General features: G+C 52.5%; 1 protein-coding gene across 3 annotated transcripts in view; it reads right to left on the bottom strand.

The window, feature by feature from the left end:
* Tns1 (tensin 1) overlaps positions 1 to 24,251 on the bottom strand; it is a 230,526-nt gene extending 206,275 nt beyond the window's left edge. For 2 of the 3 annotated variants that reach the window (XM_026786501.1, XM_026786500.1), the window contains exon 1: positions 24,061 to 24,251. In XM_026786501.1, coding sequence (XP_026642302.1) covers positions 24,061 to 24,216 — 156 coding nt within the window. In that variant the 5' untranslated portion in view covers positions 24,217 to 24,251. The remainder of the gene's footprint in view (positions 1 to 24,060) is intronic. The other variant, XM_013351702.2, reaches the window with a different exon arrangement.
* Between the last annotated feature and the right edge of the window lie 588 nt (positions 24,252 to 24,839).

The raw sequence follows: 24,839 nt of genomic DNA, 5'->3' as shown, positions 1-24,839 counted from the left end.
AAGAGTGTGTGTGAGGGGGTGAGCTTCCAGTTCCGGAAGGTCTCTTCCCATTCTTGTTTTGTTTTGAGACAGGGTCTTATTATGTAGGCCTGGCTGACTTGGCACTCATTACATAGACCAGGCTGGCCTCGAACTCATACAGATCTACCTGCGTCTGCCTCCCAAGTGCTGCTATTAGAGACTTCATGTAACATGAGCTCCTTCTTCCAGTCTTGCTTCCCTGCTCCCTCAAGTCACCCAGGGCCCCAGCAGCTCTGACCAGTTCACAGTAGCTTCCTGGTATCCTCCGCTCCCTGGCTCTCTTTCCAGGCCTCTGAGCCTCAGGAACAAGGTACAAGGTTCCTCATTCATGGATCAGATGCACAGACACAGAAGACAATGAGGAGAAGTGAAGTAGGGTACTAGAGAAGGATTAGGTGAGTCTAGGTGGGACCCCATATAAAGACTTCTCTACTACCTCATCGGGGAGGGAGGGCAACAGTGACTCTCATTTCCATCTCTCCGTCTCCAGTGACACTTTTGCTACATTTATTTTTGTTTGTTTGTTTATTTGGGAAGCATGCATATGCCATGGCGTGCATGTGGAGGTCAAAGTTCAGTTTGCAGAAAAAAAAAAAAAAAACGTTCAGTTTGCAGGAGCCAGTCCTCTCTTCCTTCCAAGTGGGTCCTGCGGGTTACATTCAGGTTATTGGGCTTGGCAGCAAGTACATTCATTGAGCCATTCCTCCGGTGACATTGTTAAAGAGAGGGTCACCATCCAATGAATGACTGCCGCTCCTTACCTCCCTACCCACAAGGAACCTTCTTCAGGTTTCCACAGACCCAGGGACCTAACTTCTAGCCCTGACCTCCCTGCTCTTCCTCTCCACCCCCTCCCTACACCAGACTCTAGATGGGCACAGGATAGAAGGCCATGCTATGGGTCTATCAAGGCTGGAAAGACTAGGAATTTCTTCCTGCCCCGTGGTGGCATGGTTGCTAAGCTCCTGCCACTCACTCCTGGCTCCATGAAGGGCTGTATCGCCTTCACACTGTCCGCCAAAATGAATGCCTTCTCATGAGCTGATTTTGCTGGGTTTTTTGTTTGTTTGTTTTTTTGGTTAGGTGGTTTGGTTTTGGCTTGTTTGCTTGCCTTTTGTTTTGGTTTTTTGAGATAGGGTTTCCCTGTGTAACACCTCTAGCTGTCCTGGAACTTATTCTGGTAGACTAGGATGACCTCGAACTCACAGAGATCCTCCTGCCTCTGCCTCCTGAGTGCTGGGATTAAAGGGATGCATCACCACCACCTGGCTTTGTTGGGTATTTTTAAAAAATAAATTCTATCCCCTTTCTTGTGTGTGTGTGTCTGTGTGTGTGTGTGTGTGTGTGTGTGTGTGTGTGTGTGTGATGTGTGTGATGTATGTGCAGGTAGCCACAGAAGCCAGAAGGAGGCATCCAATCACCAGGATCACAGAGAGGTGAGAGCTACCTGATTTGGGTGCTAGGAACTGAACTGGAAGAAGATTCCAATCCATCTTTGATCTACCCAACCCCACACATGTACATATTTTTGGGTCTGGGCCAGGGAGGTCCCCCTTTCCCACAGCAAATCAAGGGAAGGAGAAAAGTGTTCCCAGAGGGTCCAGCGCAGGTGTCAGGAAACAAGAGAGCAGGTCACTGGCCAGCTGTACCCTGGGACAGCCGTGGGAGGAAGGCCTACCTGGCAGCAGAGCACAGAGTCTCCTCTGTGTTCGCCCCTGAAGGCTGCAGTGCCCCGGCTTAGCTTTGTCTGATCAGGACAAAGGCAACTCCTGTTAGAGGAGAATCCCCGAGCATTTGATCTCAGCGTCCGGGTCTCACTTTCACACCTTTAGAGAGGTGTGCAAGCTTGGTTCCCTGGGGGCCTCCCAGCCCTTCTCCGGCCATCCCCTCTCTTTCCCCACCCACCACCTGCTCACAATCAGACATAGGGCCCCTAGTCCTCTCTTGTGAGCCCCCTGTGGTTCCAGAAGGTTTGCAGGCAAATGTCTCCCCCTCAGGTTGGTCCTTCAGCGACCTCATCAGAAACGGATCTTCTCAACCACACTCACAAGGTCAACTACCCAACCAGACCCGGGGCACAGAACTCCCAGCCAGCCCCAGGCTGCTCTCCCTACTGCGGAGCAGGGATTCCTACAGAACAGGCCTGACACAAATGGACTCCAGTGGCCACAGCTCCAGGCTGTTCCTCTGGCCAGCCCACAGAAGCCCTCCCATTCCCTCCAGCCCTTCTGTGGGCACTGATAGCTCCTTTCCTCGCAGTTCCTGGCACCATTCCTGGTCAATATATCTGTTCGCTTTTTCACGGTCTCTCCTTCCCCGCCACAAGGCCAGCTCTAAGGACACAGTCAGTCACTTTCAGGTGCACCCTAGTACCTAGCACGGAATCTGTCATGTGGAGTCTGGCATGTGGGCAGTAAACATGAGCTACCTGGTAAGTTGGCTGTTTGATTGCAAATATGAGGAAAGAATAAGAAAAGAGGAGGGTATGAAGGGAGAGACATCCTGGCCAGTGGTGACTGTCACTTTGAGAGTTCTGCTATTACCGCAGTTAGGTCAACACTGTCTTTATGTCTCCACCCACCCTGAGAAGGGCCACCATGATCCCTCTTCTGAACCAGCATTCCAATTTCAGAAATATCCCACCCATTCCCTTCCCCTGCTTTTCACAGGACCCTGGGGGCCTGAAGAGTACAGTGACTTGCCAAGGGTCACACGGCCAGCAAGTGGCAGCATCAAAGCTGGTAGAAGCCCCTGCTGCTGGTCCATTGCTTTTCCATAGCATAACATGGTAGCCAGAAGGAAGGAGGGCGATGGCTATCCTCCTAGGGTGCCCCTTCACCACTGCTAACCCAGGTCTCTGATCTTTGAAAGCCAGGAAGTTCCTCCTGATACCTAACCTCCAGTCCCCTTCTCAAATTCCAAACTGTTTCCTTGAGTCTGCCTTTCTGAGGGAGAATAGCTTGGTCACTCTCTTCTACACAATAAATGCCTTCAGACGCTGGCAGCGCGTTATTCAAGCCCCCTCCTCTCCCCACCCCCACCGCTCTGTTCTCTGGGCTGAGAATCCTGGTCCTCTGGGCCCTCTTCCAAATGATTTCCATCACCACTCAGCCGCCTAGGACATGATTAACGGTGGGTGGGGGAGGAGTAGGGACAGGCCAAGCGGGCTATTGATCCGCTAGGGACCCCCAGGGTGGGGAAGGAAGGGCAGGGGTTCTGAGGTCACTCTGGTCATCCCTTCACCCTAAGAGTGTTCTCTGCAGGGCCCAGAATGGAGACTGCAGGCCTGGGAGCTGGGCCGCTGGGTTGGAGCCCAGGCTCCTACAATAAGATTACAGCAGGGAAAGTCTAATTGATTCTGATGGATCTGAGAAGGGAGGGGGTGAATGAAGAGTAGGAGGGAGGGTAGTGGAAGGGGATCAGGAGAGATGGTCTGGGAAACCCCTTTGCATCAGCACTAATATAATCATAGCGCACCCTGCCTCCCACCTCCACAGCTCCTCCCCCTCCTGGGAAGCCAGCTACTACTGCCAGCCTCACCCCCAACTCCACAGACAGGCAGAAAGCTGACCTAAAGCCGCAAGACTAGGAACCCAGAGGAGAAAGAAAGGCAGAGCCACAGGCAGTCCCCTGAGGGGGAGAGAGATGGGGCACAGCCTGAGGGGCAGACAGATTCACAGGTTCTGCCCATCTCTCCTTAACCATGTCACTTCCCTGGGCCTCTTTCTCAGCCTACTTCCAAAGCAGTGTTTCTGTGGTATCGTAAGGGGGAATCTGCGAGTGGACCCCCTAGTGCCCCCACTCCTTCCTCAGCCTGAAGCCTGCAGATTTCTGAGAATATGGGCAGAAGCCAGATCATTGGGACAGGCTGCTTTAGAACACAGCGGACAGGAGAAAGGAAAGGACCTCCCAGAGAAAACTCCAAGCAGGCAGAAGGGGTTGGGGGCGGGGCTGAACAGAACCTCCACAGACCAGAGCAGGGAGAGGAGTGGAGAGAGCGGGAGAACTTGGGGCGGGGCTGGGGATGAAGTGGGGAGAGAGGGACAAACTGAGAAAACTGGGCTGGAAGACAGTGACTGGCTCCTCCCTTCTAGAAAGAGCTAGGGAGGGAAAGGAAGGGACACAGGAAGAGGAGAGATGGCACAGGGTACAGTCAGCCACCCAAGGACACTGAGCTGAGAAAGAAGCCAGACCTGGCCTCATCTAGTGACTGCAGAAGCCAAATGTCCTGACAAGTCTGCTCCCCAGGCTCAATCCACAGGAGATGAGTTGCTGCTTGGTGTGTGTGTGGGGGGGGGGGGTCGTCCCAAGCTCAGATCTCCAGATGGCTATAGCCACCATGGCCAGGAGCCAGGACAAGTCCAGAGCAGGCTCCTAAATGGTGTGAGGGGGGCAGAAGCCCGCCTAGATGTGAGTCTTTTCCCACTCCACAGATGAGAGAAACATGGCACCCCAGTACCCTGGTTGGGTCTAAACATCTATACCCTTCAGGTCAAAGTTAGGCACCCTCCTTGGGGTTTGCAGACTCCCATCCCCAAATCTGAATGGTACAATTTGTATTCCTCCCTACCCTGACCCCAAAACTCCCAATCCCACTCCAGGGTCCCTTGGGCCCAGTATCTAACACATTTTGTTCTTGCTCTGCCTAGTAGCATCAGGGAAGGTATACCCAGCCAGACTCAAGCAGACCAGAGAGAGAAAAGTCCTATCTGGCCCTGTGAATGGACCCATCTGTACCCCAGCATCTCTGGCAGCCTCACAGTCCTCATCTGTGAAATGGGCATCACCTCCCCTATCCCCTCTCATCTCCCAAAGATAAAGACCCAAATGCAAATGCTACAAAAAGACTAACATTCAAATCCTGACCCTGGAACCCAGAAGGCAGATGACACTGCGTCCCTATCCTGAGCCACTATTAACATCTTCTAGAGTGGAGATGCAGAGCAGAGCTCCCAGGGCGGCATAAGGAGTGAGTTAAATGGAGAAATGCTTGTACCAGCTTGACATACCAAGGCATCCTTAGGTGCCTGGACAAGTATCTTAAGACATGGGATCAACTGGAGAAAATGCCCTGGGCCTGTTCCCCATAGCCCTTTGTAGCCTGCCAGCTGCACACTGACCACCCAATCCACCAGACAGCACCCAGCCAGGGCCCTCCACCAGAGCTCGGTGTCTAGAACACACAGTTCATACCCCAAGCCAGGCATGAATGCGGAGGAAGAGGAGCCAGGTGTCCCAAGAGGACACCAAAATCGTGCTGGCAAGGCATGGGAGGCGGGCCAAAGAAGAGGTAAGATGAGATGCATGGAGAGGCTTGGGTTCGAGAAGAGAGGGGGACAAGAGACTGCCTCTCAATCAGAGAACACAGAAATGGAAGCCCAGGACCAGACACTCCTGGGACCCCACCCCCACCACAATTGAAGATGAATGGGAGAAAACAACGGGCCAGGACCGATGCAGAAAATACTGAAGAGGGACAGCAGGAAGCACCTCCAATGAGATACCACACTGCCAGAGAGACTTCTGTATTCATCCCACCGTTCTCCACACTCCTGTTTTTAAACCCGTCTAAAACACAGTCTTCCATTTCCAGCACAAAAATTCCTCTACACCTTTTCGGGAGACCCGAGTCTCCGTGCCTACTCAGTTCCACACCAGCCTAGGAATTATCTTTTCGGGAGACCCGAGTCTCCGTGCCTACTCAGTTCCACACCAGCCTAGGAATTTGCTTGCAAAACCCAGAACTCACACCTGCCACCCACAGGTCTAACAAGTTGGACCCCCTGGGGACCAAGGCCACTTTCCAACCAGACAGCTGCTCCCACCCAACTGTTCCCCAGCTGGGCTGCACCTGGGCCCTCCCACCTGGCTCTGTGCTGCTCCAGACTTCCATCCCCAGGCTCTCTGCCTGTGGGAGGTAGAGTAAGGGTTCTCCAGCTGCAGACGTGGCTGGAAACACAAGGGGGAACTGTAGCCACCTGGGGGATGAGGAGGAACCCCACTGCTGTTTCCACGCTCGAAGGAGGGGCTGGGGACAAGGAGAAAGAGGACAAATTATGTCCGTCCCTCGTGGGCCTTGGATGAGAAGAGCCACGCTGGGCTCACCAAGCAGGGCAGGGTCACGAGGATTTCCCCCAGAAATGCAAAGCAGAAGTTACAGGAGCTGCCAGGCCATGTTGGACCCCAAATGACAGTGATGACATTGTCCTGCCTTTGCCCTCCCCCCAAATCCTACTCCTGCAGTAAGCTGAGCCCTAGTCCCCAGTGGAAGAGCCAGCCTACTGAGGAGGGGGCTCCTAGTGAGGAGAAGAGGCTCTGAATGGGGAGTGGGCTAATGCGCGATCACATTGGTGCAGGCTGGCTGTCTCGTGGCTCTTCCCAGACAGGAGCTCACAGCTCCATCAGATGGCGACACACCTCCCAGTGTGTGTCCTATGCTGTCCCACTCCCCACTCGCCACCCATGAAGGGCCTCAAGAACACACTGCAGAAAACCAATAGAAGGAGAAGAGAAGTTACAGACACACGGACAAGGCCAGAGAAGTGACCTTCCAGCCAGCCTCATCCTCAAGCCAGTTTCTCTCTTGGCAGGCAGGCTCATCCTCCCCTTCATAGGTGAGTGAGCTAGCCCTGAGCTTCTTCATCCCCAGCCAGGAAGCAGTCACATCACTATCCTCCCAAGGCCCCAGGCCTCCCTGATCCTGACAGGAAAGGGCTGATCCATCCCCCTGGATCACTTGTTAAATGTTTTCATTATCACCCCAACAAAAGTGTCCAATTTAGGGGGGCTGGAGGGAGTCGGGTGGGTAGAGACTATAAACCCTGGTGTGTGAAATCTCAAAGAGGCTGAGGAACAGCCTGGAGGCAGCTTTTCCCAGAACAGCCCCCATAAGGCTCAGGGCTGATGGGCACAGATAAGACTGGGGATGGAGACCAGGAAAACACTGGAGAAACCACCACAGTCCGATCTCCCTTCAACTGCAGAGACAGGAAGCTGTTGTCCAAAGCAGAGTGAGACAGTGCTGGGCTGGGGACACGGGGCAAGGACTGAAAAGTAAGTGTGTGTTTACTCCTCTGGGTGGAAACCAAAGTGGGGTCTTCTCTGAGATCCGATAAGCCCAAGCGTAGACACCCAAAGATGCTGACGCGAGTTTGCCTGTGAAAACAGTCCAGCCCAGCAGCAGGATGCGATCAGTCCTCCCTTTGTGCTCCTAATTTTAACACTGCACAGAAAACTGGGCTCCAGGCATCTAGGAAGAACTTTCCAGATAAACTATAAAGAACCAAAGCCACCTGGAGGAAGCAGCGTAAGGAGAAGAAAGGCAACAAGATGATTACGATACCCTCAGGGGGAAGAAGGAAGAAATCATACCCATGGAACAAGAACAGGATGCTATTAAATGTGAAGAGTCTTTGGAGATCCTGAAGGTCTTTAGAATGTCAAGGCGCTAGAGCCCCAGCAGAGCCACAACTGAGCCTGTGTCTGCCACATGCTTTGCTCCCAAAAAGCAGGGCTCTCCTCACTTGGACTCCGCGTGCAAGACTCTCAGTTCCCAGAGCTCACAAACAAGAGCTTAGCCACATTTGACGCTAGCAAGGGAATGGAGACCTGGCTATGAGGAGGGTATACACAGGCCAGACAGAAAGAAATGAAGGTTGGAATTGAAGACCGATGAAGTCTACCAGACTAGGGAACTTAGACAGGATCCTGCTGACCCACGAGAGGTTGCTCAATTGTTGCCCAAGACACAGAAGACCTCTATTTTCCAGGTAGGAAAGTGACTATTCTCAGAGGCTGAGCTGCCATTCAGCAACTCATGTAAGCAGAGCTGGCTGTCCAATCCACTGTGGCCCAGGCCACTGCCCATGGCCTGGAATGCTGTCCTGTGCCTGCAGTGTCCTGGGCTGCACTTGGGTTCAGGCCACCAACACTTACCAGCTAGGACTCCTGCACTGGCCTTGCCCTTGGCTTGCCTCTCTCTGCACAAATGTCATCAGTACCAGCAATTCCCTCCTGAGAGTTGCTGGGATCCATGGTGCTCCAGACTCCCCTCTGCAGCAGGGTAGTAGGGCAACCGACCCCAGGGCCCCGGAAGAGCCTGTGTCCCAAGGAGACCACAGGGGACCTGTAGGTTGACCCTGCCTTTGCCCCAGTCACTAAGCAGATATCTATTTTTATCTAGAACCCAGCAGGCAGGCAGGCAGGCAGGCAAGGGTTATTCCATCTGGGGTCATCAGGCTGGCCAGGGCAAAGGGAATGACAGCGCCTAGGGGAGGGAGGCCCTGCAGGCTGAGGGAGGGCAGGGGGAAAGGGATCTATGCTCAGGAGGAGAGAAGGGAAGGGGCCTCCTTAGAACTGGCATTAAGGATGAAGACGGGACCTGCCTGGTTTCTCCAAGACAGATATTGAGTGACCTGGGGACAGTGCAGAGAGAACAGAGATAGGAGAAGACCAGAGACAGTGACCAAATCAGAGCGGGGGGGGGGGGCAATTATAGCCACACAGGAACAGCAGTGTTGATGACTTGACATTCTGTCAGACCTACTCGGGGAACTGGAGGACCCTCTCCTCAAAGTCTCTTTCCTCCTGCTAGGACCACTCAGCCTTGGTTCAGGGCCCCAGAATCCCTGGACCTTTTCGACATCCATCTCTACTCACTAACTTACATAGGAAATCAGCCAAGCTGATGGGTTGGGGGGCACAGGGCCTCCTGAGAAGAGAGGGGACAATGGAGAGGGGGAAAGGGTGTCCCTTTGTCCCTCTACAGACTTGGGAGCTCGGAGCCACACAAAGACCTTTACAAAGAGCCTTTGGCTCCCAGAAGGGGAGATAAATGGAGAAGGAAGGGAGGGGACAAGAGAGACCCCAGAGCTGGAAATGCTTCTCTGTGGGAATGGGAAGCAAGATGGAGGGTGTTCTCACAGGCCCACACAGCAGCTACAGAACTCGGGGGAGGGGGTCCAGGGAGGGCTCTGGAAGGGAGGCTTATGCTCCCGTGGGAGGAGGGGAGAAAACTGGGGTCTGGAGTCCCCACCCACCTGCTGGAGGCAACTGAAGGAGATATCATTGTGCAAAGTGGGCATAGACATAACCCCGCACTATGACCAACGAAGGTGGTAGCCACAGGCACCTTCTCCGACCCCTTCCTCCTGCACCTGGCTGGAGCAGGGGTTGGAGCTGTGAAGGTGCCAGGCTGGGGATTCCCAGAGAAATTCCCAGGGGGAAGTACTGCTGACTAATCAGACAAGACCTTGACCTCTTACAACCAAAGGACTCCCTCCCAAGGCCCAGGCGGAAGGACTACCCAGCTCAGCACAGGGCCTAAGATGAGTCCATCTTAGCACAGGATAGTCATGGCTGTGTCTAACTCTTGGCAGGGTGACAGAAAAGACTATTTATTTACTCAGGGGTGTCACTGATCACGAGAGGTGGTCAGAGAACAACCAGCAGGATCTGGTTTGCTCTTTCCATCACGTGGATCCCAGGGCCTGAACTCAGATTGTCAGTGCCTTTATCTCTGAGCCATCTCCCCAGCTTGAAAAGGCTGTCTGCAAAGGCATCGGCTGGCATCATTGCTAGCTAACTGCCCACCTGCCCCGTCAGAGACCCTAAGCATAGGCTTCTCCACATAAGTAGACCCACTCTCTTGCTTCAGGCAGAGGCATGGAGGGGTCAACCAGATGTCCCAGAATGGCCTTCCAGATTCAGAAGGAGCCTGAGTCTAACTGAATACCTGCAGTATGTTGGAAACCACGTGTCTCTCCGCTCCGGACTCCTCGCCAATCATGCAAGGCCTGATTTCCCAGACTTAGGAGCAGAGGCTCCGGGCTCCACCATCTCACACCTGCCACCTAATCAGTGTGGCCCCTGGGCACAAGCTGTTTCACCACTAGCCCTCCCTCAGTTTGTATCCAGGCTGTCATGAGCTTTCACCTGATGCCGGACACCACCCCCATCCCAGAGAGAAGCTTCCAGGCCAGCCATCCTGCTCCTCCACCATCGCCAGCTGGCCTCAGCACTCCAGTCTGCAGACTACAGAGAGTGACAAGAGATCGAAAGAAGATGCCAAGCAGGGCACAGGCGCAGACAGTGCCACCTGCTCCCTGTCCCCGAGCTTAGCATGAATAGTGAAGCTGGCTTTTCCCAAAAGCCTGGTGTGGTGGGCTCCATTCTCCCTGTTTCCCAACCGAGGTCACTGAAGCTCAGACACATGGAGACATTTTGCCCAGCGCACCCAGCTAGAAAGTGGTAAGAAGTGATTCACCCGGCCAGTCTTTTATCCTCAGGTGCCTATCCTCAGAAGCAACAGAGCTTCCTGTCTAAGCCTCTGGAAGCAGCCCGCCCTCACACCCGCAGGAAGGAATTTTTTAAGAAACAAGAGAACCACAGAGAAACCGCCCCCTGCTGTGGCTCTATTAAAAGGCAAAGGAATAAAGGAGGTCTGCTTAGCATAGTGAGTGGCTGGGGGTCAGGAGGCCGTCTGGGTGCCTCCCGTGTCTCAAAGCAGTCTGCCAACGGCTGTGGTGGGAGCTGAGGGGGCAGCAGAGGAGGGGGACAGTCTGGCCTGGCTGGGGCTGAGCCGACCGCCCACAGATGGCCTCAGCTTGGTGCCCAGAAACATTTGTTTTTGCTCCAACTTCATTCGTCTAATGCTGGTACAGCTTGGCAACTGCCCAGCACTCCTACCCCACAGTCCAGTCAAGGTGAAAGTCAAGGGTCAAGTCCAACTGCCCATCCCCCACCTGCCCAGCATTAACTTTGGAGTGGGATGAGGAGGGGGGGCTGGTAGATTGGCCATTTCTAAATGCCACACCTGGGACTCTCCCTGACCCAGTGCACTGTGCCTCAGTTTCTCCCTCAGCACTGAGGCACTCAAGCCAAAAGGCAGAAAGGGGAGGGCAGGAAAGGTATCAGAAGCTTGAGGGAAATAACCCTTTGTTCTGAGTATCTAATTCACAGAGGTAGCAAAAGTCACAACCTGGCAGTGAGAAGCCAGAAGGCCTAGAATGGACAGTTACTGCCTGCGCACACTGTCATCTCTTCTAGACGCTTGGGTCATCTGCCATTGCTCCCCAGGCCATCTCACACACCCCAAAGGCCCCAGTCTTCTCTGCGTCCTACAAAAGCAGCTGGAAATGAGGTCCTGATTCCTGCTGAAATCCACCATACTGTTTGCAAAGACCAAGCATCCCAAGGGTGCATCCCAAGATGGTAGGGAGCGGGAGAGGACCGTGCTAAAGCACTGTGGACCTCTCTGATGGGCAGCTGTGCTCCATAGACTCCACAAGACTTGCTGAACCCTCCTCTGAGCGGAGAAGCCTCGCTCTTCCTCCTGCACCACCTCCACCCATTTTACTGGACCTCCCCACTCCTCCCGCCCCGGCAGGCAGACCTCTGGCAAGGTTCTCATACTTCTGACCCTCACACCTCTGCTGCATCTTATTTCCTGCAGGACCAGACACATACTGTCACTCAATAGCAATAACAATGATGATGATGACCACAAAGACAGCTGTCCTTCATCACACGTTGTCAATTATGCCATACACTGTACTAAATGCTGCTAGGGCAGTGAGGGAAACTGAGGCACGAAAAGGTTATATCATACATCTATCCATACACAGTCTACTATAAAGTCCACGCTAGACTCACTGTCATTCACAAACCCGTGGGGAAGCTGCCACCCTACACAGTCTTCTCTATAGCAGAAAAGCCACCGTCCTTGCAAAACATAGGAAGGGACAGAGTTGAAGCACAGAAGCTGGCCATGACAAAGAAGGGAGAGGAAGGGCTCCCAGGTTAGAAGCAGGCCAGGGTGTGGGGCCAGAGGCAGCAAGAGAAAGGAGATATGGCCAAAGGGCTCTTTACTACCATCTTACTCTCTGTACCTCTGGCCATAAACTCCCAACCTGCCAGGAACATGTCAGGGACACGGCCAGTAAGGCTAAGCAGTGCCCAGTCCACACTCAGACTGCCACAGCACCCAGGTCCTGCCATCCCTACACCTACCCAGTCCACCATTTCCCATCCTTCAACCCACATGCCTGACCCAGGTCTCAGGGTTCCAACAAAGCCAGGCCTGTCCCCTGGGAGTGACGCCTAGGCTGGGCAGCGGGTGAACAGAGCCAAAAGGACAAGGCAGAGAGCCAGACATATTAGATGAGTTCTTGGCGCAACAACCTACCCCACCTGGACCACATTCTTGGAGTTGGGGTGGGGGTGTTATAATAGAGGTGAAGTCAGGAACGCGGGCAGATAGGTTCTGTCCTTCCCAGAGGTTCAAGAAGGAGGAGGAACTGCTGGCTGACACTGCACCCACCCTTAAATACACACAACATACAACCCCTATGTGGTCTTCCCACATGAGAAAGACTGGTCAGCAAGTTCCAGTCACCCATGCCCCCCCCCCCATGGATCCTCTCTCCTGTGAGGATTAAACGTGAACAGATTAAAAATGTAGAGTCCACAACCCCCACCCCCACCTCCAAGGCCTCTTTACACCTCACAGGAGTCTCAAGGCCAATCCCTTTATCTCTGCATTCAAGCCCCCTCCTACCAGGCCATTTTCCCACCTTCTAACCCTTCCTCTCCCCGTCTTTCCCAACTCAGTCCTACTGAATTGCCCGTGCCTCCCTTCGGTGTCGGTGAACACCTGTACTGTCTCTGAAGATCCCATTTGAAATATAACCTCCCCTGTGAGGGCTTCCTAGACAACCTCAGGCAGGACAGAAGTGGAAGGACAGCACATCTGGCTGGAAGGTGAGTCTCACTGGGACCCTGCCCCCAGAAACGGACTAATGTTACTACCCTTAGAGCTGGCTGTTAGCTCAGGAGCAAGTCTCCTTTTGTGAGAGTTCTAGCAAAGGGAAATGTTTACTGAGTGAGGAGATAAGTCCCAATAGATCAAAGACCCTAATGAAAGTCCTGAAACTCTAAGACTATAGGGGAAAGGGGAGGAGAAACACTTCAAGAAACAGGTGTAGGCAAGTATTTTCCGAGGAGGGCTTCAATCACATAGGAAATTGTGCCAACAACTGACAAATGGGGCCTCGTAAAATTAAAATGTCTCTGGGCAGTAAAGAAAACAACCAGGGGAAGAGGCAGCCTTCAGAATGGGAGAGAATCCTTGCTAGCTATATATCAGACAGAAGATTAATATCTAGAATATACAAAGAACTCAAAGGACTAAATAGCAAGGCTGGGGAGGCGGCTCAGTTGGCACAGCGCCTGCCACACAGGCATTAGACCTTGAGTTCATAACCCTTAGAGCCACACAAAAACCAGGCTGCAGAGGTACCATCCCAGCATCGAGGGCAGGGGGCGAGGGAGCGGAGTGGGTAGGGGTAGGAGGGAGCAAATCCCTGGAGCTCATTGGCCAGCCAGCCTCACCAGTGAGTGAGCTTCAGACTCAGCGAGAAAACTCAGCCTCGAAACTCAGTGTAGCTGGGTTGGAGAGATGGTTCACTGGGTAATGTGCCTCCTGCCAAGGCTGGTAACCTGAAGTTCCACCCCCAGGACCAATATGGTAGAAGGAGAAAACTGACTCCTTTAAGCTAGCCTCTGACCTCAAACATGTGCTGTGGTATGCACACACACACACACACACCACAAACCACATAAATAATAACCACAAGACTTTAAAAAAGCAGGGTGTGGGGGCTAAGAAGATGGCTCAGTGGTTAAACTGCTCACTGAGTACCACTGTGGATCCCTAAAAAACCCACATAAGACGCCAAGTGAGTACGGCAGTTCACCTATAACCCCAGTCTCAAAAGGCACAGACGGGATCCCCAAAGCAAGCTGGCTAAGGAGACTAGCCATGTAGATGACTTCTAGGTTCAATTGAATGACCCTATACCAATGAATAAGGTGGAAGACCAACCCAAAACGATTACCGACATCAACCTTGAGCCTCCACATATACATTCATGTGCCTACACACACACACAAGCAGAAGCACACAGATATACAACATAAGCACAAATAAAAAACCTGGAAAAAAAACTTGTAAAATAAAGATTGAAAATGGTTAAGGAAGCCAACCTGATACTGGTCTCTGACCTCTGCCCACACAAGCATATCCTCAAACACATGTGTACACAGCCATACAAACACATACATACACCACACAGAATAAATCAATAAATAACCCAATTAACAAATGAGCTTATGAAATAAGCAGACAGTTCTTAAAAGAGGAAACACAAACACTTGGGAAAAAATGTCCACTCCCACTAGCCATCAGAGAAAGTAAATTAAAACTACAGTGTGAAAGCCAGGAGTGACGTGACCAAGCACGCCTTTAATCCCAGCACTCAGGAGGCAGGGACAGGGGGCTCTCTGTGAGCTCAAGGCCAGCCTGGTCTACAATCGAGTTTCAGGCCAGCCAAAGTTACACAGTGAGACCCTGTCTCAACAACAAAATACCACATTAAAGGGTAGGAGAAATGGATCAGTGGTTAAAAGCACTGACTGCTCTTTCAGAAGACCAAGTTCGGTCCCCAACACCCACATGGTGGCTCATAACCACCTGTAACTCCAATTCCATGGGTTCCTACACCCTCTTTGGGCTTCCCCAGGCTCTGCACACAGATGGTACTGGCATACATACAGCCTAAACACTTGCACACGTAAACTAAAAATAAATAAATATGTGTAAAAGAGAAAATAAATTGTAATTTTGATCTCATTCCAGTCAGAATGACAGTCATTAAGAACAGAAGAAATAAAAGGTTAGGATGCAGACAAAAGGGAAATTCTACACACCCTTATGGAAGTCAGTATGGAGGATTCTCAAACACTAACACTAGATCCTCCATCTGGCTCAGCTATAGCCCTCCCGAGCATTTACCCAAAGGACTCTACAACCACATGTCACAGAGGCACCACTGGTTACTGCAGCACTTTTCACAACAACTAAATTAAGGAACCAACTTAGAAGCCCATTAATAGAGGGATGGATAAAGAAAATGCAGCTCCTGGTTGGGGATGGAACCCAGTAGTAGAGTGTTTGCCTAGCATGCCAAAAGTCCTGGCTTCATCCTCAGCACCACATAAAACTGTGCCTGAAATCCCAGCAATTAGAAGTTCAAGGTCATCCTCAGTTACATTGTGAGTTCAAAGACAACCTGAGCTATAGGAGACCTTGTAATTGCTGGGTGGTGGTAGCGCATGCCTTTAATCCCACCACTCTGGGAGGCAGAGGTGGTGTAGGAGGTACTTCTGACTATGTGTTGCTTCCATTGGTTGAATAAAGAAAACTGTCTTGGCCTTTTAATAGGGCAGAAAATTAGGTAGGCGGAGTAGACAGAACAGGATGCTGGGAAGAAGGCAGTGTGGCAGACGCCATGAAACTCCAGCCTGAGATGGACGTAGGTTAGAATCTTGCCGGTAAGCCACAGTCACGTGGTGATACACAGATTTAATAGAAATGGATTAATCAAGATGTGAGAGTTAGCCAATAAGAGGCTAGAGTTAATGGGCCAGACAGTAATTTAATTAATACAATTTCTGTGTGGTTATTTCAGGAGTTAAACTAGCCCGGCGGCAGGATGCAGCCCGCTCCTCCTTCTACAATACAGAGGCAGGCAGATCTCTGTGAGTTCAAGGCCAATCTGGTCTACTAAGTAGTTCCAGGATGCCAGGACTACACAAAGAAACCCTGTCTCAAAAAATTAGAAGAAGAAAGGATGGAAAGGAGGGAGGGAGGGAAGAAGGGAGGGAGGGAGGAAAAGAGAGAGAAAGAACAAGGGGCTGGAGGTTCGGTTCCTAGCATCCACATGGTACCTTTCAACCATCTGTAACTCCAGTTCCAGGAAACTGGACACTCTATTTTAACCTCCATAAGCACCAGGTACACAGGTGGTTCACCTACAAACATGAAGGTAAAACAGTCAATATGTAAATAAAATAATCTTTGCAAAATGAAGAAGAAAAGAAGATGCAGTTTATGGGCTGACAGATGTGTTAACAAGTGTTGATACGCAGGCCTGACAACTTGAGCTGGCTATCTGGAAGCCACATGAAGTGAAAGGCAAGAACAGACTCTACAATTGGCCTCTGATTTCCACTGCTGGTGTGCTCCCACAACCAGATACAATAATAATAAATAAAAATTTTAAAAAGTCTAAATTGTGTGTGTGCGTGTTATACATGTTCATGTGTTTGTATGTGTGTACATGGTAGGGAGTAAGCGCAGAAGGAGGCCAAAAGCCAATGTCAGGTGTCTTACATGTTTAAGGTGTATGTATACATGTATGTGCGGGTATACTCAGGGAAGTCAGATGAGGATGCTAGATTCTTGCTCTATCTCTCTCCACCTTGTTTCTTTGACAGAAGATTTTTCTCACTGAACCTGGAGCTAAGTTAGTGGCCAACAAGTCTCACCAATTCTCTTGTCTCTGCTCCCCATGACAGTGGGGTTACAGTGTGTGTGTGTGTGTGTGTGTGTGTGCACGTGCACACGCACTACAGTGTGTATGTATGTATTACAGTGCATGTGTGTATTTACAGTGTGTATGTGTGTGTGTGTAGCTTTGCCTCGATTTTTATATGAGTGCTGGAATCTGAATTCAGATCCTCATGCTTATACAGCAAGTGCTCTAACCCACTGGGCCATCCCACCAGCCCCCACCTTTTCTGAGGCTGGGTCTCTCACTAACCATGGAGCGCATCGATTCGGCAAGAATAGCCAGCCCATATGCATCCATGATCCTTCTGTCTCAGCCTCCCCAGCACTGGGATTACAGGTACACCTACCATGTCTGGCTTTTTACCTGGGTACTAGAAATTTGAATTCAGTTTGTCATCTTGTCCAGCAAGCACTTTATCAACTGACTTGTCTCCCCAGCCCCTAAAAACATCATTCTAAATACCCCCAAGCCCCAACAGGATGAACTATGGCAATTAAAAATCTAACACTTAGCCGGACATAGTGGTGTATGTTTTCCATCCGAGGACCCAGCTGGCAGGGGCAGGCAGATCTCTGTGAGTTCAAGGCCTTCCTGGTCTTTGTATATAACAAGTTCCAGGCTAGCCAGAGCTACATAGTAAGATCCTGTCTCAACTTTAAAAAGGGTGGCGGAGTTGGGGGAAGAAAGAAAAGAAACCGCCTGTCTCACATCTTCTGTTACCCTGGCACACATGGACTGAGACTCTCAATAAAGCAGCGAGAACACACACAGGGTTTGAAGTGGGCGGGAACTAGGTGACTGCAGGATTAAAAGTGGACACACGCAAAAGAGAAGATAGGTGAACGGAGAAAAAGACAGGAGGAAGGGTTGGAGGCTTAAAAGGAGAGCAGACACATGAGAACTGAGAGGCTTCTGGGTGCAGAACCAGCAAGGCACCCAGGACCACAGCCCAAAGACTTCGGGACTTCAGTTGCATCTGAAGACTCGGAAGATCATGCCTGTGGCTCCTCCAGGCCACTCTTGACCCTCCCGGCTGCAGCCATGTCAAGATGGGCAGGGTGAAATGGGAGTGGATAGGGACATGCAGAAGTTCCTGCAAAGGGTGCTGGCAGAAATGCCCGGCACGGCTATGCAAGGGCAAATGTTTTCAGTGAAGCCAGGAGACACCTTCTCCAGTCTCCCATGACTGCCACCCACTGCCAGCCCTCGCTGGTTGCCAGATCACATCTCCCGGCTCAGTGGTTTCAAACCTGGCGAAGTTCTACCAGCTGACTTCATTCAACCCTGCACGTGCTTCTGTTGACCTTCAACCACTCCTGCCCTTGATCCCCTTGGTCAAACCCTGGCTCCCATCCTCACACACGCACCTTCCGCTAAGCACCCAAAGAACTCAAGCCTGGGTGGAGTCCAAGTTTGAGGGGGAGATCAAATAAAGACAGCCCTTCCCAATCCTGTCCACATGGGTGTGTATTTCCATTCGGGTCCTCTCTCCTTCCACAGGATTCTTGGCCTTAACCCATCTCACCATGCATCTCTCCATCCACTGAGCAACCCTTACTGAGCATTCGTGTGCTAAGTTCCTTTGTTAAGCTCCTCGGTCACCAAGATCACTGAAACTTAGCCTTGCATACAGACTTATCGGGAGACCATCTTTTGAACAAACATTCCCAGAGTGGCCCACCAACTCTCCCATGACCGGCCACAAAGGAACATGGAATCAGGGCAAAGAAGATGGCTTAGTTGACAAAGCACAAGACATATAGGCATGAGGACCTGAGTTCAGACCCTCAGAAACCACATAAAATTCTGGCGTGGGTAGCATGCTTCTTTAAATCTCAACAAGGAAGGAGTGGGTGGAGGCAAGTGGATCCCTGGAGCTCATTAGCCAGACAGACCAACCAAATCAATGAGCTTCATATTCAGTGAGATCCTGTTTCAGAAAAGAAGATGGAGATTGATCAAGGAAAACCACCTGATATTAACCCTTCTGGCCTCCGCATTCATGCAGGTCACCAGCACATGTGCTTGTGAGCAGGCGCACACGCATGCACACATACACACACACACGAGAGAGAGACAGACAGACACAGAGACAGAGACACACACAGACGTACACAGATATACAAGAGTGGACCTCATCTATTTTACTGTCTGGGATAGGGCTCCAAACACTGGGGCTCTTCAGGCTAAGACAGGTAACTAGTCAGAAGCATCAGGTCTCCAGTGTCTGGAAACAAAGAAATCAGAGCTGGGATACTAAAAAGGGGGCGGACTCTGGGTACCAGCCACCTCCTGAGTAGATGGAAACCTCTACTCTCCTATGTTTCCCTGAGGGCTGCCTTAGCTTGCCTGCCCTTGGCACCACACTCTGCCAGGGGACATTGGCAAGTTCATACAGCAAGCAAGGAGGCAATAGCTGGCTTCTTGCCCATCTGGAGAAAGAGAAGGAATGAGGCCCCACCCTCAGCCTCATACCCGCCTGTTCTGCCAGGGACTGGGCCCGCCCAAGACAGAACATAACAGTGAGGAGGAGGTAGTCAGCTGAGTGCCACCTACCCTACCACAGTGTCAGTCTCTAGCTCTTTGTCTTCCTCCCCCCCCCTCAAAGTCCTAGGCTGAGGCTACAGAGAGTTGCATAGGACTGGGGACAGTTACTGCAAGAATGAAGCCCTAGTGTGCCAGAGAGTCTCTTCTCCCTCTGCAGGATATCACTAATGCTGTCGCCCCCTGATTCTTGTTGGGTCTTCCTACAACCATCAACATGGAATCATACACAACAGACATTTGAACATATGATCCCCAAAAGCCACATATGAAAATAATCACAGAAAAGTTAGTCACAAGAGCCTATCAATAGATGGATGGATATGTCAATTGTGTATCTTCACATGGTGAAACACCACCCAGCCAAGAGAAGGCGCAAGCTACAGCAATGTACACGCACAGGGGTAAAATTCACAGCCATCGTGTGGATTATAAATCAGACACAAAAATGCACACTCCATCCTATTCATGAGAAATCCTATACCAGGTCAGTCTGTGCTGTCTGAAAGCAAGAGAGTGAACATCGCTTTGAGGGGAAATCAACGAGCAGTAGGAGGCAGGAAGGAGGGCATCGGGGAGCTGGGCTTCTTCCCCATCCCCCAACTGATGATCCAACCCAGGACCTTCCATATTTAGAAAAGTCCTCTATAATCAAGATATATCCCCCAGATAACCCCCCCTTTTTGGAAACAGGACCCCACTATATAGCTCAGTCTGTCCCTTCTTTCACTCACAGTTCTCCTGCCTCAGCCCCAAGAACAGTTGGAATCACAGGCATGCCAAAGGCTCTGTTTCTTCACTCTGCGTGTGGAGCACCAAGATGCAAATACCTGAGTTAGTAGGGAGCCTGCACAGACTTCTGGGAAATACTCTAACTGAACCCGGGGATGTGTTGAGCTTCATAGGCTACCGTATTTGTGAGCTGAGGAATCACTCAGCTCTCTTATTCTACTCAACTCTCCTTCTGTGCCCCGATCCTATGCAGCCTTGGCCTCGCTCTTCCTTCCTCACCATCTCCTTTCCCACCACAACTGTGGCCCAGATCAGGGGCTCACAGGGAGCCAGAGTAGCCACCACCGTCCATCCTAGGACCTTTAAACATGGTGCTCCTTCCTCTGGACCTTCTCTCTTCCCTCCCTCTGCCCCAGCCCCGGCAGAAGCCCTACTTCCTCCCTCTGCCAGTCACTCCACTTCCATCACATGACAGGCTGACCTGCCCCTCTACCCCCCCCCTCACTCCTGGCACAGTTACCAGGGAAGGACAATTTGTTTTGAGTCCTCATGTCGGTCCTCTTCATCTCTCCCACCCAATGGACGATCCCCTGGGGCAAGAGCAAGTGCTGTCTGATTTCTGCCTTGTCCCCTGCTCCTCACCTGGTGCCACCTGTTCAAAAGTACTTGAAACACCATGGAGCAAACGAACAGTCAGGCTCCTCCTATCTTGCAGGGGATAAAAAGCAAAAATTGCATTGGGGCACAAAACTTCTACCCCTCTAGGGCCAGGACACCTGAGTGAGACAAAGCGGTGGCTCTGGCATGCATGGGAGGTGTGACATTAGGGAAGTCACTTCCCGTCTCTGAGCCTTGGGGTGCTTATGTGTGGAACACAAAGCAGGTGGAGCAGAGCCAGGGTAAATTTGGAGAGACACACGGCGGTGTTTGTGTGTGCAGCAGCTGTGTGGGCATGCATACACTCCTCCTGAACAAGAGCATCCATAGCTTCCGTCACCTTCTCAGCAGGAGCTGTGGCCACTAAGGTTCAGAACCATGAATTAAGGCCTTGTTCAGCTCCGGAGCTCTAGAATTCTAGTAAACGAGAAGAAAAGGAAGCAAGCTAAGCACAGGACTGGGAACTAGATTAAGCAGAGAACTGGCCATCCTATAGGATCTCATGACAGGGGTGCCTGCAGGACTGCTAACCTTTGAGTACTTCAGGCTGGGAGAAGCAGAGGCCAGAGGAGTAGCCCCAAAGGACGGCCTTAGGAGGGAGGAATCAGCCTGACGTCTCTTTCTGCAGCTCCCATCGCTATCAGACAAGCACCCACTTGTCTTGGATACGGCACAGAGTGAGGAGGCGAGGTTGGCACCTAGAGATGCCCGCCAGGCCCTTTGGCGCCCAGGTCAGAGAAGCTTGGCGGGAACACTCAGGAGGGATGCCAGTTCCTCATCGGGACCACATAGGAGCCTCAGGAGGGCTCAACATGTACAAACTGTGAGGGCCAAAGAAACCAGCGGAGGGCCATGAGACGGTTCAGCTGGCAAAGGCACCTGCTGCCAAGCTTGATGCCGTGAGTTTGATTCCGGGGACCCACATGATAGAAGTGAGACGGGACTCCCACAGGTTATTCTCTGGCTTCCACACATGCACCATGGTATGTGCACAGAGCGCACACAAAATAATTTTCTTTAATTAATAATTTTTAAAAAGTCAGCTGAGGAGTATAGGATCCAAGCTCAAGACAGTGCAAAGCCGGAGCAGGCAGCACCCTCCAAACAAGGAGGAGGGGCAGGTCTCAGATTCAGGCATAATAAGAACTGCAGAAACAGAGTGGGTGGGGGTAAGGAGAGGGGGCGCCTCGGCAGAGTGAGGAAGACAACTGCATAGAAGACAGGGGTGCCACAGTGGGCAAAAGGGGCTCATGAGCAGAACAGCAAGGCTGAGAAGGGAGTCAGAGACATGAGCCCAGGCTGCCTCAGGGTAAGAAGTTGGCTCACGGGATGGGCCAGGCAGGAATGGCGGCTGGCACGTGTCTGTGGCAGTAGGAGGGCCCTGGCTGCCAGCCCAGATGCGTGGTAGCTTCTGAGCTGGGTTCCTGTGAGGGTGAAAGCCCAAGAGATGTTTATCCAGAACAAGAACGTGAGTATCACACCTCCACCAGCAAGGGCCCCAGTGATAGGCACCGGCTGCTTTTTCCTGGGCTGCATAGTCTCCTGAGAGTTACCTGTGAATGGGTTCCTGGCTAAGAAAGAGAGCTGTCCGCCCAGAAGCCCCTGCTTGAGCCAGGACCTGGGCACTTGGCTGAGATGGAGCCTTATCCATGCAGATAAGGGAGGGAATGAGTCACAGCAAGCTCTCCCAAGAGGCCACTGGAAAACCAGCTCATCCAAATGCAGACAGACACTTGTCCCCTAACACAGACATCCCTGTTCCTGTCGCTGTCACACAGGGCACACGCAACAGCAAAATCCCTCCCTCCTCCTCCCCTGAGTCACCAACCTCCAGTGCCCCTGGTTCTTCTCCCGGATCTCAGCCCCAATTACCCATCCCTGCCCACCCTCACATGTCCAATGGGCATCCTGCACCATGCCAAGGTTGGCTGCAGGGAGAGCGGAAGGGAGTAAAAGTCCTAAGCCCACAGGCAGAAAGAGAGGAGAAGGCTTGGGGACCTGTCTGAAAAGCAGCAGGCAAAACAAGGAAGTGGATGGTCTCAGCCAACCAGGGGAGGTAAGAGCAACAGTATGTCCTGGAGTGTGAGATGCCTCCCAGGGCTCTCCAATTCCCAAACCCCAGGGAGCAGCTCAGACCTACCCCTTGAAGGAAAGCCCAGAATTTGAGATAGAAAGGGCCACTGTCTCACCTCCCCCCAGGCATCTTGCATGACAGGAGTGGGAATCTCTGAGCCAAGGGTGGCTGGGGGGGGGGGTAAGAGGAGGGAAGCTATCCTAATGACTCTGGAGGGACCTGCCGCTTAAGAGCTCAATCATGTCGCCCCAGTCCTCTGCCCTGCCACACCAGTAATGTGGAATGCCCAGTTCCTACTCCCAGGTTCCCTAAGTCCTTCCCCCAGGTTCCATGAGAATTCAGCTAGGGCACCAGTCACTGGGATACAGATGACAGTTCCATTTCCAAACCTGTCCCTCATCATGCCCAGTCACTGTCTACTGCCTTGCGGGATAGAGTACTTCATTTACAAGTTCCCAACCCTGTACCTGTGGCTGTGGTATAAAACCACAAACAGGCTCTCATCTGTGCCCCAGAGGGACAGCCAGTCACGTGCAGAGGGGCCTCCAAAGCACTAGACACACTCTTGCAAACGTGTACATAAGTACACACAGTCACACTGGCCTCCCTGCTGTCCATAAGGAGGGACTGAAATGTGGGTGCAGGATGCATTTGGAGTAAACCCCGACTTTGCTGGCCTCCCATGGAAAAAGAACTGTAGGACCATAGTTCAGCAGACAATCCCATGAGGTTGCTCCTCCTGCCCCCTTGGAGAAAGCGGTTGTGGCCCTGCCGGGCTGGAGTAGAGTTGGCCAGTCCCTACAAAGCACTTTCTTTCTCCAGGAGAAAAAGGCTACGCAAAGCCTGCCCACCCGCATCAATCACCTGCTGGTCATCGCTATTTTGCCTCTGGTCATTTCCCACATCCAGGTTCTAAGACTCAGTCAGAAAAGGAGGGAGGAGAAAGGGGATGCAGAGCTAAATGCACCCTCCTCATGCCACCCACCCCTCCCACCCCGACCCCCGCAGCCACCGCTGGCTTCCCTGCCCTGCCTCCGGCTCATCCACCTCCTCACACCCTGCTGCGGGCCGAGCTGGCTCTGAAGAGATCAGGACAACCACCACTCTGCCTCCCCACCCATGCTAAGGGGATGTTAACCTTCCCCTCCTTGACCCAGCACCCTCTGGTGGTTCCAAATTCTCACCTGAACTAAACTAATTACTAATTGTCTCTTGCCTGCTCCCCTTCTCTCCCTACCCTCCCCTCCCCATGTCTGTTGCCTCCCTCTCTCTGCCACTTTCTCTTTCCTCTTTCTTTTTGTTTGTTTTTGCTTTTTGTTTTAGGTTTGATTCGGGTTCAGGTTGTTTCAGAAACGATCTCACTAGGCTGGCCCTGGATTATAATCTTCCCGCCTCAATCTCGGTAGTGCCTGATCACAAACCTGCCCCCAACGTCTCACAGGTATTCACCTTTCTAAGGCACCCTAAGCTCAAGGACACCAGAAGCCCAGGTGTGACCTCCACGGAGCTGGCTGCAGGGCCCTCCCACGTTCCAACCCACACCTTCCCAGACTCCTTACTGTCCCAAGTGGACTGGGCTCTGCCGCGCCCGCTGCCCGCACCCAGCCAGCAGCACCCTACCTGAAGCAGCAGCCACCTCCTTTGGGCTCGCACCGCACCCCCGGGCTCACAGCGCTCGGGCCGCTCAGGGCCCGGCGGAGTCCCGGGGGACTGCGGGCCACAGGGGGGCGCGGGCTCGAGCGCCTCGCAGCACACCAGGCTCACGGTGCAGCCCATCCGGCCCGGCGCCCGGCGGGCCCGGGGCGGGGACGCGGACTACCCGCGAGCCGGTCCGCCCCCAGCCCCAGCGACCTCTTGGCCCCGGGCGTCTGCGACGCGGAGAAGGAGGGTGACGCCCCCGGCCCGCCCCGTCGGAGTCCGCCTCCGCCTCCGCCGCGACTCCGCCAGGCAGTGGGAGTGCGGGGGCCCTGCGAGGGGCGGCGACAGGGACGCTGGAGGCAGACGGTGGGGAGGGGACCGAAGGCACGGGAACGCGGGAGGGGCAGCAGCGTGGTCCCTGGAACAAGCTGAGCTAGAAGTGCGAGAAAGAGAGCGTCGGCGTGATAAGCGAGCAACTAAGAGACTGACACCAGAAAGGGGATCTGTAGGGGACAGAGACGGCGACAGGGAGGACAGGTGTGGGGAATAGAGTTCTGTACCAGGAAGAAAGGCGGGACGTGGAGCAGAGAACAGCAGGCTGGAGGATCGCTGTGCCCTGCTAACAGGTAGTTCGTCTACCTTGTAACAGTAATTCTAGCAGTCCCTAACCCTCGGTTCCCAGTTACCAGGACCAGCCTCCAGGCCAGCCTAGCCTAGCAAAATGATGACCCCAGAATCAGGAAGCTGAGAGAGGTCAGCGA

Source organism: Microtus ochrogaster, linkage group LG4 (genome assembly GCF_000317375.1).
Source record: "Microtus ochrogaster isolate Prairie Vole_2 linkage group LG4, MicOch1.0, whole genome shotgun sequence".
In the NCBI taxonomy this organism is placed as follows: Eukaryota; Metazoa; Chordata; class Mammalia; order Rodentia; family Cricetidae; genus Microtus; species Microtus ochrogaster.
The sequence above is the reverse complement of the archived record's forward strand: the minus strand, read 5'-3'. Positions and strand labels throughout refer to the sequence as shown.